The sequence below is a fragment of the Elephantulus edwardii genome, unplaced genomic scaffold (assembly GCF_000299155.1).
Source record: "Elephantulus edwardii isolate Elephantulus edwardi_28Jun2011 unplaced genomic scaffold, EleEdw1.0 scaffold00019, whole genome shotgun sequence".
Lineage (NCBI taxonomy): Eukaryota > Metazoa > Chordata > Mammalia > Macroscelidea > Macroscelididae > Elephantulus > Elephantulus edwardii.
Genome location: NW_006399769.1, coordinates 16,091,990 through 16,108,087, shown reverse-complemented (window position 1 = coordinate 16,108,087; position 16,098 = coordinate 16,091,990). Strand labels below are relative to the sequence as shown.

At 40.2% G+C, this 16,098-nt stretch overlaps 1 protein-coding gene across 1 annotated transcript in view; it reads right to left on the bottom strand.

The window, feature by feature from the left end:
• The window catches only part of DHX57 (DEAH (Asp-Glu-Ala-Asp/His) box polypeptide 57), a 65,436-nt gene that overhangs the window by 33,679 nt on the left and 15,659 nt on the right, over positions 1 to 16,098 (bottom strand). Inside the window, exons 7-10 of the mRNA XM_006882338.1 lie at positions 15,058 to 15,253; positions 14,298 to 14,422; positions 8,690 to 8,823; positions 5,439 to 5,493 (exon numbers count right to left, since the gene is read on the bottom strand). Coding sequence (XP_006882400.1) covers positions 5,439 to 5,493; positions 8,690 to 8,823; positions 14,298 to 14,422; positions 15,058 to 15,253 — 510 coding nt within the window. The remainder of the gene's footprint in view (positions 1 to 5,438; positions 5,494 to 8,689; positions 8,824 to 14,297; positions 14,423 to 15,057; positions 15,254 to 16,098) is intronic.

The following is a 16,098-nucleotide window of genomic DNA, read 5'->3' as shown; positions in this document are numbered from 1 at the left end:
TCTCCAGCACCACAGCTCAAAGGCATCAATTCTCCTTCTATCCTCCTTAGTCACTGTCCAACTCTCTGATGCGTAACAAGTGATTGCAAAGACCATAGCCTGTATCAAGCACACCTTAGTCTCCAAAGTGACACCATTGCTCTTCAGTACCCTGGAGAGGTCCCTAACAGAAGACTTGCCCATGACAATAAGTTTTTGATTTCCTGGCTGCTGGTGCCAAGAGTGTTGACTGTGGAGCCAAGCAGACTGAAGTTGATAACAATCTCAGTCTCTTGACCATCCATCCTGATGCTGCCAATTGGTTCAGTGGTGAGAATCTTTGTCTTCTTGACATTGAGCTTCAATCCATATTAAAGGCTGCAGTCCTTGACCCTCTGCAGCAAGCATTTACTCAGTTTCGGCAAGCAGGGTTGTGTCATCTGCATAATGCAGACTGTTAAAAGATCTTCCACCAATCCTGAAGCCACACTTCTCCTCATACAGCCCAGCCTATCGGATAATCTGTTCTGCATACAGGTTGAAAAGCTATGGAGATAGGACACATCCCTGGCATATGCCTTTCCCAATTTTGAACCATGCAGTCTTTCCTTCCTCTGTTCTGATGACTGCCTCTTGGTCCAAGTATAGGTTTCACATTAGAACGATCAAGTGTTCTGGGATTCCCATTCTTCTCAGAGTCAGCCACAGTTTGTTATGATCCACACAGTCAAACGCCTTTGCATAATCAATGAGACACAGATAGACATTCTTCTGGTATTCCCTGTTTTCAGCCAAGATCCATCTAACATCAGCTACAGTATCCCTAGTGCCACGACCCCTTCTAAACCCAGCCTGGACTTCTGGCAGTTCTCTGCTGATGTGCTGTTCCAGTTGTTTTGGGGTAATCTTCAGTAGAATCTTGCTTGCATGTGAAACCAATGATATTGTTCTATAATTTCCACACTCTGTTGGGTCACCCTTCTCTGAATGGGAACAAATACAGATCTCTTCCAGTCAGTTGGCCAAGTGGTTGTTCTTCAGATTTCTTGCCACAACTTGGTGAGCACATCCAGGGCAGCATCTGTTATCTGAAATACTTCAATTGGTATACCATCTATTCCTGGGGCCTTATTTTTTGCTATTTCCTTCAAAGCAGCTTGAACTTCTTTCTTCATCACCAAATGTGTACTCTCAAAATCTGACATTTCACAGGACAGAGTCTATTTCATTAGACATGACAAGCCACAGCCCAATGCTCTTTTAGCTTCCTTCTCCTTTTGTCAGTCTGGGAAATACCTGAACTAGCAGAAAATCAATGGATAATGTGACAATGGATAATCTGACCATTTTTACATGAGCCATGAAAGCTCACCCCTATGTTGAGTAAGAAGCCTGCTTTCAAGTTAAGCAAAGACAGTTTTTACTGGAACGCTGACTCAACTCTTGCTGAAAATTACAACTTAGCCAATCAATAGCTAATGAAGTTGTTCAATTAGATAAGCTTGTCATTGGCAGCAGCTGGTGGGGAAAACTTGCAGTGCTTTTTTGTGTTCTGTTTCAAGGGTCACACAGCTCCTCTACCCTCTCTGAAACACTGGGCACTACTAACCACCTTGGTGAAAATTCATCAGTGTCCACGATGCTGCAATACTGTGGAGGTCCCCATTTCTCTAATTACTTTCTTGTTCATGTCCCTTCTCTCTGTGTCAGCTCTGTAAATATAAGTGATTCTTGTAGTTGCCTCCTCCATTAATAATGCTCCCCCCCTTATTTTCTTCTTTGGCAATTTCATTTGCTCCCACAGATTCAGTGATCATTCCCAGGCAGCTGACTCTCCTGTGCTGTACCCATTCTAGACTCACATTTCCAGTTGTCTCAATATCTCCATAAGATTTTTCTTAAAACATTTTTAAACTTAATTCTGACTGGTTTGGTATTTGCTGGCCATGATATAGTTGTTGTTAGGTGACATCAAGTCCACTACGACTCATAGCAACTCTGAACAACAGATCTGAGCCTTGCTTTGAATCCCTTCATGAACTTTTGACATGTTGGAGCCAACTGGAACAGTTACTGCGCCAATCCATTTTGTTGAGGATCTTCCTCTCGCTGATTCTCTACCTTTCCCAGCACCATGTCTATTTTCAAGGACTCCTGTCACCTCCTGCCAACAATATGTCCAAAATGTGTGGAAAGAAGTTTCACCATCCTTGTCTCTAGGACTTCTGTAAGAACAAACAAACCTGTCCTGGGATGAAGTGAAACTAGGGTGCTCCTTAGAGGCAAGGATAATATCATTAGATGTAATAAAGGAAAAGTGACTTAATTCTGGATTTGAGCTCTAGGTGTACCTAGACCACAAAGTCCAAGGCTGTAAATCTTTAGTGAAACAGATTGCCATTTCTTTCTTCTGGGGAGTGCTGGTTGGTTCAAACTGTTGACTCTTTAGTTAACAGCCAAATGTTTTAACCACAACATCGCAAGAGCTCCTAGGTAAAGAAGAGGAGCATAATAAATTCACAAAAGCTTTCTTTTCCCTTCTAATATTCTCGCCAGAACACTCTGATTATTAAAATGAAGATTTAAAAAGAAATAAATACAGCCAGTGACCCATGATTCTTAATTTTTTAATCCCTCCAGGCCTTCCCCTCTATTTTACATCACAACCCTCTCTTGTGTTACACATTCACTTGTCCCTTTAATGATTACCTACTGTCTCGTTTGTGCAATGGATTGTGGGAATGGGTGTGGGGTACAGAATATACAGAAAATGAGTGAGTTTCCAAGGAACTTACACACAGATGGGAGTAGACAAAACAAAATAACTCACCATACTGGAAGATATATGGACATATATATCATTAAAAGCATATGCACAAAGGATTTCTGATTAAGATGTGACTGATTTCTATCAGAAAAATAAAGGTGAAATCTCCTGGAGGAAAATCCATTTGAGTTGAGTGTTAAAGAATGAGAGGGAGAAAGTTACAAAGACACAAAATGAGTAACAGTATGGCATGGTTTTCTGTTTAGCCAGTAATCTGAGGGAGTGAAACTTTGTGTGGGTGGAAGAACTAAAGCAGGAAGAAGGTTGGCTAATAGGGACATGAGAGTGCACAGAGCACCAGTGAAAGTTTCTAAGAAGGACAGGATCAATTCTGTTTTAAGAGACTTTGGAAATTTGAAAAAGTGAGAAAAAAATTTTGAGATAAATGAGTTGAAAGATGAAGCATCCTAGAGATTCATATTCAACAGGAATAAAGTTCTGAAATTAACAATTTGAATAGGTTCCTTGAGTATTCTTCTTATTATTGTTATGTGCCATCAAGTCACCTGTGGCCCACAGTGACCCTATGCACAGCAGCTCTGAACCCTTCCCTGTCCTGAGCCAGTCTCACTGATTCTAACACACCAACCACCACTGCCCCAGTTACTGTATCAATCCATCTCATCCGGGGTCTTCCTCTCCTGCACTGTCCCTCCACCCTTCAAATCATGATGTCCTTCTCCAAGGACCAGTCCCTCCTGGCCACATACCTAAAGTGTATGAGATGGAGCTTCAAAATCCTAGCCTCCAAGGAGAAACATGGTTTCACCCTCTCCAACAGAGACCTATTTTTTTTCTTGGCAGTCCATGGTATGTTTAAGACTCTTCTCCAGTACCACAACTTGAAGGCACTGATTCTTCTTCTGTCATTTTTAGCCATTGTCTAGCTCTCTGATGCATAGCATCTAATTGCGAAGACGATGGCCTGGATTAGGCGCACCTTAGTCTCTAGACATCATTGTATTTCAGTACTCTGGAGAGGTCCATGACAGCAGTTTTTTCCCAATGCAATTTGTCTTTTGACTTCCTGACTGCTGGAGCTGCATAATAAGTTTGAAAGCCACAATTCTTGGGGTTTTAATCTTGAGAATACTGTATCAAGTAACTATGTAACTTCAGGTCATGGTCCTTCTGATCACTTGCTATGCATCTGAGAGCTGGACAGTGAATAAAGATGACAGAAGAATTGATGCCTCTAAGCTGTGGTGTTAGAGAAGAGCACTGAACATCCCATGGATGGCCAAGAGCACAAGCAAATATATCTTGGAGAAAGTGCAGCCAGAGTGCTCCTTGGAGGCAAAGATGATAAAGCGTCGCCTCACATAATACAGATTGGGAAAGGTTAGTCCTTGGAGAGGGACATGATGATTGGAAAGGCAGAGAGTTGGCACTCAACCAGGTAGACTGACACAATATTTGCCACAACAGGGAGTGTGCCAGGAAGTGAGGAGATGGCATATGATAAGGACAGGGTTCAGATATGTTGTTCATAGGGTCACTATGAGTTGTACTTGTTTCAATGACACCCAACAATAACATGTATTCTTACTGCATAAATTTGAGAGCCAAAGTTCTTGGAGCTTTAGTCTTGAGAATACTGTATCAAGTAATTATTTCACTAACAGGGAGGTTTATGAGGAAACAGAAGCATAGGAAGATTAAGAAATGGTCAAAAGCTGTTGTTAGATGCCCTGAGTTAACTGTGACTCACAGCAACCCCATGAACGTGGCACTGGACACTTGCCCCCTCCTGTGCCATCCATCCTTACCATCTCTTACATCATTGAGCTCATTGCTACAATCATTACACCAATCCATCTTGTTGAGGGTCTTCCCTTTTTATGCTGACTCCTCCACCTGTTCAGGCATGATGCTTTTCTACAAGGACGGGCCCTTCCTAACAACATGCCCAAAGTATGTGAGATGAAGTTTCAACATGCTTGCTTTCGAGGAGCACTCTGTTTTCACTTTCTCCAAGATTGACCTGTTTGTTCTCTTGGCAATCCATGGAATATTCAGTACTCTCCTTCAACACCACAACTCAATGACATCAATTCTTCTGTCTTGCTTAGCTACTGTCTACATTTCAGATGCATAGCAATAACTGAGAAGACCATGGCTTGGATCAGGCAAACCTTAGTTTTTAAACTGACATCATTGCTCTTCAGCACTCTGGACAGTTCCCTGACAACAGATTTTCCTAGCAATCTGTCTCTAGAGTTGGTATGCTGAATCAGTATATAATATTGCCTGTGAGTTACAAATAATTAATGCATATTTGCTGAAAATAACAGGAAAACAAAATGTTCAGATAGAAAAATTACAAGACTAACATATTTTTAAAATGTAGTTACCATAGTTTTTGAAAAGGAAGCTCTAGTTGAATAGTCTCGAGTACGATGGAGCTGCTAGCGCTCTTCAGCAGTTCAAATCCACCTGCAGGAGAATGATGGGCAGTCTCCTCACATGTGATTTACAGCCTTGGAAACCCAGTGGAAGGTCAGTTATGAGTTGGTCCCAACTCAATTGCAATGAAGTTGGGGTGAGAAAATATTTTCCAGTATTTTGGAACACTGAGGGTAAAATAATTTCTCAGTGAGTTTCAATGAACTTTAATTAATGTCTTCCTTACCTTGTCACAGCAATTGCATCTTCTAGAAAAAACTGATCAACAGGAAACGTACGTCCTGAAAAAACAAGAAAATACAAACTTGAGAAAATTGTTTAACCATCTTGAAGTATAGTAAATTATAAAAAATGTTTTTGATGATAGAAATTGATTAGTAAAGAATATATGTTGTTGTTATTGTTATGTGCTGTTGAGTCATCTGTGACTCATAGCGACCCTATATACAACAGCCCTAAACCTTGCTCTATCCCTTGCCAATTTTATCTCCGACACACCTATTCCCATTACCCTGGTGACAGAATCAATCCATCTCTCCGAGGGTCTTCCTCTCCTGCACTGTCTTTCCACCCTCCTAAGCATGACGTCCCTCTCCAAGGACTGATCCTGCCTTGCAACATGCCCAAAATATATCAGATGAAGCTTCAGAATCCTTGCCTTCAAGGAGGAGCCCAGTTTCACCATCTCTAGGCTGAATCTGTTTGTTCTCCTAGCAGTTCATGGTATATTCAATACTCTTCTCCAGCACCACAGCTCAAAAATATCAATTCTTTTTCTTTCTATCATCCCTAGTCACTCTCCAGCTCTCTGATACATAGCACACAATTATGAAGACTATGGCCCAGATCAGGCGCACCTTAGTTTCCAGCCTGACATCTCCTCAGTACTCTGGAGAGGTCCCTGACAGCTGACTTTCCCAATGCAATTCGTCTCTTGATTTCCAGGCTGCTGGTACTAAAAATGTTGATTGTGGAACCAAGAAAACTAAAATCGCTAACAATCTCAATCTCTTCACCATCGATAATGATGCTGTCAACTGGCCCCGTGGTGAGAATCTTTGTTTTCTTGATGTTGAGCTTCAATCCATTGAAGGCTGCAATCCTTGACCTTCTGCAGCAAGCACTTCAGGCCATCCTCAATTTCAGCAAGCAGGGTTGTGACATCTGCATAATGCAGACTGTTGATGAGTCTACCTCCAAATCCTGATTGCCACACTTCTCCTCATAGAGCCCAGCCTCCCAGATAATCTGTTTTGCATATAGATTGAAGAGATATGGACACAGGACATATCCTTGATGCACACTTTTCCCAATTTTGAACGATGTAGTGTTTCCTTGCTCTGTTCTGACGACTGCCTCCTGGTTCAAGTATAGGTTTCGCATAAGCACAATCAAGTGTTCTGGGATTCCCATTCTTCTCAGAGTCAGCCACAGCTTGTTGTGATCCACACAGTCAAATACCTTTGCATAATCAATGAAACACAGATAGACTTTCTTCCAGTATTCTCTGCTTTCAGCCAAGATCCATCTGACATTAGCTATAATATCCCTAGTGCCACGGCCTCTTCTAAATCCAGCCTGCACTTCAGGCAGTTCTCTGTAGGTGAAGAAAACAATAATTTGCTAATAAGACTCTACTGTCATTTTTAACTTGTTAATATTTTATTATAACATTCCGTTATATTAGAAATAAACTATATAATTTTTCTTTTCTTTCCGTTTCTGGACTCTTTCTCCTATAAAGATTTAAGACCTCAGAAACCTGATGGAAGGTCTTGCAATGAGTCAGAATAGACTCAACATAAGTAGTTTTTTGTGTTTACTGTTAACTTCCTTTATAAATAGAACAATAGTATTATTCATCAATCAGTTACTGCTAGTTTTCCCTGTGGTAATCAACTGTAGAAGGATAAATAAAAACCCAGGGAGGTAAGTTAACACCATGATGAGACTGTGAAAGCACCAAAAGAGACAAGACTATTTAGCTTTATGTTTTCCAATAATAGACCAAAATCCTGAAAATCAGAAGTATCTAGCAGTGAACAAACACACTATGCACTGACACTACTTTCTTCCTTATACAAGACTGTACTTTAACTTCACATTTTAGAGTTAAATACAATGTTCTTGTTATGTATCATTTAGTTGACTAAGACTCACAGTGACCCTGTGAACAACAGATCAAACCTTGCCCGATGACTGTGCCATCTTCATGCACAGGCCCACTGGTACAGTCAACTGTGTCAGTCCATCTCACTGAGGATCTTCCTGTCACCTTCTATCTTTTCCAGCAGGATGTCATTTTCCAAGAAGGAGCCCCTTTTGACAACATGCCCAAAGTATGTGAGAGGCAGTTTCATCCTATTTGCCTCTAGGAGGTAGTATGGATGCACTTTTTCTTAGACAGATTTGTTTGTTCTTTTTGCAGCCCATGGTACATGCAATACAATTCATCAACAACGCAATTTAGAGGCAACTGATTCTTCTTCAGTCTTCCTTATTCACTGTTTAAGAGGCATACAAAGCAATTGAAAAGACCAAGGCTTGGATCAGAGGCACTTTAGCCTTTAAACTGACATTTTGCTCTTTAGGACTTTAAAGAGATCCTTTACAGTAGATTTTCCCAATGCAGTATGTCTTTTGATTTTTTGACTGCTACTACCATGGATGTTGAATGTAGATCCACGCATAATGAAATTGTTGACAACTTCAGTGTCTTCTCCATCTACTATGATTTTACCTATCAGTCCTGAAGTGAGGATTTCCATTTTCTTAATGTAAAGATGAAACCCATACTGAAGACTGCAATTTTGGATCTTCTGCAGTAAGTCCTCCAAGTCTTCTTCACTTTCTGAAAGCAAGGTTGTGTCTTCTGCATAATAAAGGCTGTTGATGAATTTTCTTCAAATTTTGATGTCACATTCTTTTTCGTATAGTCCTGCTTCTCAAATTAACTGCTCATCACATAGACAGAATAGGAATGGAGAAAGGATACAACCCTGACACACAACTTTTCTGACACACAATTTTGAACCATATCATGTTCCCTTATTCTATATGGACAACTAACTGCTTCTTGGTTTATGTATAGGTCTTGCACAAACAAACAAAGTGTTCTCGGATTCCCATTTTTTACAATGTTATTCACAATTTGTCATGATCCACATAATCAGTAATTTTTTAAAAAATACAGTGGAATGGTAAAAATAAACAAGACTTAACAAGAACTTACATACAAAATTGAATATTCATAACGAGATATATATCTATATCTATACTATACCAACATCTATATCTATATGTATGATGTCACTTCCTTATGAATTTCACTGGATGGCTACAATTTTGTTAAAAATGAATCATTCCTCCTCAAGAAAGAGGCATAAGTATGTCTATTAATTTTTACCACAAATAAATGTTAAAAGAAATATATTTGCTTATAAGACTAATAAATATTTAATGACATACTTTAATTACCTGGTATGGTAATAACTGGACAAAAATCAAAATATTCTGAAAAGAGCTCAGCATTCAAAGTCGCACTCATCAGAATAACTTGAAGAGTTGGCCTCCGTGACACAATGTCCTTCAAAACCAGCAGCAAGAAGTCACTAAAAAAAAAAAAAAAAAAGGAAAAAAAGCCATACACGAAAGTCAAGTAAATTGCACACATTAAATGGACAACTTCAAATATATTTTGATAAAGGAAAGGAAATATGCATTATATTCCTGGAAGTGAAGATCTAAAATGATAAAGATATCAATTCTTTCTAATATAAAGTCTAAATTCCATATAATAGCATTAATCATTGAATTTGAGAATTCAGCTTCCCATTATCACAAAACAGGGACATAAAAAGATTCTCACTCTAGTACTGTTTTTAACAGTAACAGAAACTACCTAAGTATCCTTCAACAGACAAATAAAACAATATCCATATAACAATATCATGAAGCAGATGAAAAGAATACAACAGTATCAGGTTCTATGAAAAGATCTCTAAGACATATTAATTAGTGAAAAAAGAAAAAAATAAGTTGTAGAATAATACTTATTATAGAACAGCAATATGCTAGCTGGTCTTCCTTCTTCAGCCCTTCCCTCCTTGCAGTATGTTCTCAACACAGCAGTCCAGTTATTTTGTTTAAATATAAAACTCTGATGTTGTTTTGTTCAAAACTGTTCCAGGACTTCTCATGAAAGTCCTGATTATCCAGGCCTTAGATAACATGAGACTAAGGTGCGCCTGCTACAGTCCACGGTCTTTGCAATCATTTGCTATGCATCAGAGAGCTGGACAATGACTAGGGAGGATAGAAGGAAAATCGATGCCTTTGAGCTGTGGTGCTGGAAAAGAGGATTGAATATATCATGGACTGCTAGGAGAGGAAACAGATTCAGAGAGGATGAGACCAGGCTGCTTCTTGGAGGCAAGGATTCTGAAGCTTCGTCTGACATACTTTGGACATGTTGCAAGGAGGGACCAGTTCTTGGAGAGGGACATCATGCTTGGGAGGGTGGAGACAGTGCAGGAGAGGAAGACCCTCGATGAGATGGACTGATTCAGTCACTGGGGTTAAGGAGGTAGGTGTGTCAGAGACAGTGAGATTGGCAAGGGACAGAGCAGGGTTTAGGGCTGTTGTACATAAGAGTCGTTATGAGTTGCAGGTGACTCGACGACACATAACAACATCAACATATGACATTAAGGAGTCCTGGTGTTGCAGGAGGTAATCTCTCAGCTTCTAATGTCAAGGTCAGTGTTTTTTAACCCACCAGCTGAGTGGAAGATGAAAGATGTGTCAGTTGTCTTCCATAACGATTATGGCCCTGGAAATCTCCTGGGCAGGCCTACCTTGTCCTGTGGAGCTGCTATGCACTGGAATCACTTCTACAAGGCTTTCTTCAGAGCCTTGAAAACCCGCTCTATGGGCTTGTCAAGGCTGTTACCTGTCAGAAGTCGATTACCAGGCCTGTCTCTGAGGGATTTCTGGGTAGGTTCGAACCACCAACCTTTCAGTTTAGCAGTCAAGTCACACAGGGAGAAAAATACTTAAGAGCATCAAAGCAAATACAAGCAACTGAATTTATGTATATTAACCCTTGTTTGGATTGTTGATTATTTCCTTAGACAAATTTATAAAAAATTAAATTACTAATATCTTTATTTAAAAATTGTGTATTTTCTCCCACTTTTTCTCTGTTGGGCAAGTCTTCTTTAGTTTAGTCCAACTTAGTTTGCTAGTATTCCTTTCATATAGTAAATATTTTCTTGTGGTTATTTCTATGAACAGATTATTTTAATCTACAATCCACTGCAGATCTTGCATACTGTGGGGAGAGTAAAAATCTGCTGAAGAAAAATTATTATACAAATCCTTGAGTACAGGGCATCTTTAACTTAAGACAGGTGCTATTCTAACTGCTTCATTGTAAATCAGTCAAGTAACCAGTTTTTGTTGTTACTGTCACAGGCTGTTATATGGCAATGTTATAAAAATAAATTATAACTCTGAACATCTGCAAGTGAACATTTGAGAATAAAAACATGAGCAAATGACACACTGAAACACCGTATCTTGTACTGTCGTTGTTGATTGCCATCTAGTCGAGCACTACTCGTAGCAACCCTATGAACAAAAGACCTAAAGCCTTTCTGTAACTAACATCATTTCTCCAAGTTCACAGTTTCCAGAGGTGCACGTCTTGTATTACTGTTGTTGTTATGTGCCGTCAAGTTGCTTGTGACTCATAGTGACCCTATGTACAACAGCCCTAAACTCTGCTCTGTCCTGTGCCAATTTCACTGTCTCTGACACACCCATGCCGATTACCCCAGTCACTGAATCAATCTACCTCCTAGAAGGCCTTCCCCTCCTGCACCTGCCCTCCACCCTCCCAAGCATGATGTCCTTCTCCAATGACCGGTCTCTCCTTACAACATGTCCAAAGTATGTTAGACGGAGCCTCAGAATCCTTGCCTCCAAGGAGCAGCCCGGTTTAACCCTCTTCTGGATGAATGTTTGTTTTCTTAGCAGTCCATGGTACCCTCAATACTCTTCTCTAACACCAAAGCTCAAAGGCATCAAATCTCCTTTTATCCTCCCTAAGATTGTCCAACTCTCTGATGCATAACAAGTGATTGCAAAGACCATGGCCTGTATCAGACGCACCTTAGTCTCCAGAGAGACACCCTTGTTCTTCAGTACTTTGGAGAGGTCTTGTATTAGGTACCCCTTAATCTTTAGCAGACATATTCAATCTTTAGCAAATTTCTTGACATAGACTAGTGAGCACATCCAGAGATGCATTTGTTTGCTCAAACACCTCCACTGGTATTCCTCCACTTCCTGGGGCTTTATTTTCAGTGCATCGCCAACATGATTCCTGTGGTCTCAATTAGGTACAATCCATGCAATCCACTTTATGCTTTTAAAAATGGTATTCACAATGAAGGAATCATTGATTGTACAAAATTCTATTATGCCATATCCAGCCTCATTTGTCATCAATTTTATGCCACTATTTTCCAAATACCAGTTCCTTTTTTGCTTCCAACTTTCACATTCCAGTCACCAATCATTACTAATGCATCTTGATTAGCAAGATCAATCAATTTCAGACTGCCTAAGTTGGTAGAAATCTTCAATTCCTTCATCTCTGGCTTTAGTGACTGATGCTTTATTTTTGAATAATAGTTGCATTAGTTAAGTCTTCCTTGTATGTGCAACAGATATTATTCTATGAGTGACAGAGAACTGTTGTTGTTGTTAAGTGCCATCAAGTCAAGTACAACTCACAGTAACCCTATGAACAAAAGATCGGAAACCTGTTCTATCCTGCGCCATCCTCACACTTCCTGACACACAAGAGCCCATTGCAGCAGTCACCAACCATATCAATCCACCTGGTTGAGGATCGTCCTCTTCTTCACTAACTCTCCACCCTTTCCAGCGTCATGTCTTCCTCCAAGGAATAGCCCCTCCTAGTAACACGCTTAAAGTATGTGAGACAAAGCCTCATCATTCTTGCCTCCAAAGAGCACTCCAGCAACATATCTGTTTGTTCCGGCCATCCGTGGATGTTCAGTGATTTTTTGCAACACCACAGCTCAAAGGCATCAATTCTTCTGTCATCCTTATTCACTGTCCAGCTCTCAGAAGCGTAACAAGTGAACTAGACAGAGAAGTATTCACAGGATAACATCACTGAGAGGGTATCACAGGGTAACAGAACAGTTCTTTCTGACAATAGATACAGGAACATTCCTCTCTAATTTGTCATTCCAGGCATAGTAGATGGTATGACTGATGAAAAATTGCCAATAATAACCCATCTCAGCTCATTATTGCCTAGGATGTTTAGTGTTACACATTTCAATTAATTTTTGGGAACTCCCAATTTTCCTAGAGTCATATTGTGCATATTCCACATTCCTTTTATTAATGGATGTTACATCTGTTTCTCCTCATTTTGAGTCTTACTACATGGACAAATGAAAGTCCTTCACTTGGTGAAAACTTTATTATATTCATTTTAGTAAGGCAGACTCAGGTCTGAGGAGGTAGCTCCTCCCCTGTCGCATTTGGAGGGGCTCAGCCTCTGGTTCTGTGTCAGACAATGTCACAGACAGCCTACTATTTCCAAAGTGGATGGCCAGTAGTGCTTGTTAGTCTGTAAGCTCCCCTGAACTCTGTCTACCATGAGTGACTCTACTGAGATTTGAAATATCAGCAGGATAGCTTTCAATATCACAGCAACATGCTACTATCATAGTATAGCAATGTGAGAGGTGATGAGTGGGGCAATTTCACAGGGTCAGAAATTCTTGTTGACATTTTTCAGTATTTTCTAAATGTTTTAGGACAATCATACTGTCACTTCTATGATCAGAAAATGGGTTAAAAATTTAAAACTTACAAACTATAATTGGATAGTCAACTTTTATTCTTGTTTATATACTTAGTGATTCTGGTTCACAGATTTTAATTCTCTTGTATGACTCTTCTTATCAGAACCAAAGACCAAACCCACTGGCATCAAGTGGATCCCTGACTCACAGCAGAGTAGAACCCTTAGGTCATAGCAGAATGGCCCCTTAGGGTTTCTAACGCTGTAAATCTTTACAGAAGTAGTTTACATTTCTATTTCCTTCTATGCTTATTCCCTCACAGTATTTATTCCAATTTACAATTACTTATTTGTGTGTCAATATTTGTTTCTCCTGTCAGACTGTAAAAGATGAGAAGGAACACATGGGCTATGCTAGTTTACTACTGTACACTGTACAATGCATACAGTGTTGGGCATTTAATATTCAAGTTATCACTGACAACTCAGAACCAGCTCGTGGATGACCCTCCAGTGGGTTCCCAAAGCCACAAACTGCCCTGGAGGACAATGGCTATAGTTCTTCATGGAGTCACTGACGGATGTGAGCCAGTAGGGAAGTATGTCGTTTGGGTTAGAAGTGCAACTCCCTGTGGTATAAGCTATCAGAGCTTCCCATACTGTGGTTGTTGCTGTTACATGCTGCAAAGCTGGATCTGACTCACAGCTGAACCTTCAGCAGGTTTTCCTGTAAGAGGCTGTAAATCATCCAAGGAGGATATTGTCCATCTCCTCCAGATGGTGGCTTTGAACCACTTGCCTTTGGGTTGGAAGGGAAACTTCTTACCCATTAGACCACCAGAGTTCCCTAGAGTTCCACATAGCCCCAATAACATGAATAAATATCAGGAAAGAATAACTGATCAAATGAACAAAGAAGGAAGCATCATACTGATCAATCTATCATCTATAGCTTCTGTTCTATTATTTCTACTAGTCCAGCACTCAGTTCAGTATGAAGTCAGGAGGGTGCTAAGTATCTCCTATCTGGTGACAGTTACTCTTCCAGTGCGGAGCACACACTGTCCTAGCACATATGTTGTCACAGATCCTGAATGATTCTGAATGTGAGCAAAGCTGTTCTCTTTCCCTAAGACCACTGTGTGACAAATCACCAATGCTATTCTGATACAGATGAATTAGAAGCAGGACAATTCTACTGGCTACATCTTCATTTGAGGTGTATAATTTTACCTTTCTTCTGTTCGCTCGTGAACTTCATCCACAATAATATGAGTGATTCCTTTCAGAGTTGTGTCTCCTTCTAGTCTTCTCAGCAGCACTCCTGTGGTGCAGTACAACAGCCTGGTGGCTGAGGACTTGGAGGTGAAAGGCAAAAGAAAGCATTCATGAAATTTCTGAGAAAATGAAACATTTTGGCAAGCTATTCTCAGGGGCTAGAATTAAAGAATACTTAGTGAGTCTGAAGCCAGAAATTATATGAAATAGAAAAGCTAGCAAATGCAAATCTATGCATTTAGGATGATTTTATTTTAAATGAGAATACTGGCTGTTGTTTTTTAAAAAGTCGTTTTTAAGGTACACACACATACACACACACACATACATGGTGGCTTTGACAATGGCTTTTCTTTTTCATATAATTTCAAATTTCAGACTCACAAAATGCATTAAAAGTTATATAAAACACCTAACAATACTGAGTGATGAGATCCTGAATTTTTTTGCTACTCATTTGGGTGAAAGGATTAATCTCATTGTTTTGAGAGCAAGACAGCACCTATAAGACTGCTTTCTCATTAAAAAAGTCTTTATATATAATAAGATCTCTTGAACCAAAATATTTCTGAAAGGGTTTTAGTCCTTTGGAGGGTTGCCTCTAATTTAAAATGATCTATGTGTCCTAAGTTTTTCATGAGCCCCAAACATCAAGAACCCTTCATACCTGAAAATTGTGTGGGTTTGTTACCAGAACCAAGCAGAGCATACGAACCTTGACACTCTCCAAGCGGATCTGGTACCCAACAGTCAGGCCGACCCTCTCTGCTCGCTCTTTGGCAACACGTTCAGCGACAGAGATGGCAGAGATTCGTCGGGGCTGGGTGCAGATTATGTTAGCTACCTTCTGAGGAGGCCCATTCAGAGAATCATCCAGAATAAACTGTGGAATCTGGGTCGTTTTCCCACATCTGTGTGGCAAAACAAAAAGTTATAAAAGGAGTTTTTAAGTGCCAAAGACGCAATCATGACAAAGTGATGATAAAGTTGTTGATAAAGTTTGATAAAGTTGTTCAGATTTACCTACCTTCTAAAATTGTACTACTCCTTGTTATTGAGCTAATTTCAATTCATAGAGTAGAACTGCCTGAGAGGGTTTCAAAGCTGGAATCTTCCACAGTGGACGGCCACATCCTTCTCTCTTGGAGTGGCTGCGGTGGGGGGCGGGTAAGCCACCAACTTTTCATTTAGCAGTTGAGTGTTTAACCACTGTGCCGTTAGGGCTCCCTCTGCTCCAATTCACTCAGAAATCTCATTGCCACTTAGCAGGAACTGACTCCTAGATGAGCCTCGAGCACGTTTCCTATAAATAGCATGGAGGAGATTGTCCATCTTTTCCCCCCACTGAGCCGTTGGTGGATTCCAACTGCCAGAGGCGCCCTTTGGGGTACAGGACTCCTCCCTATAGACTAGGGCACCAAAGCTCCAGAGCCCTCGCCAACAACTACTTAACACTAATTACCTATAGTTGACAAAGTCTAGGAATATGCACTTAGATAAAGATATCACTTATATCGCTGGAACTATTGAACAGATACTAGACTAAGATCTGTAAATTGCTTTAAGAATGTAAATATTTCTACAATGAGGAGCTCTGGTGGCCTACTTGGTAAGCTTTTGTTTTGTTGCCAATGCAAAGGTCAGTGGTTCGAATCCACCAGAGGCTCTAAAGAAAAAGATGGGCCACTTCCTCTCATGCAATTTACTAGTTCCAAAAATCCGCTGGAGGGTCAGCTATGGGCTCAATGGTACACAT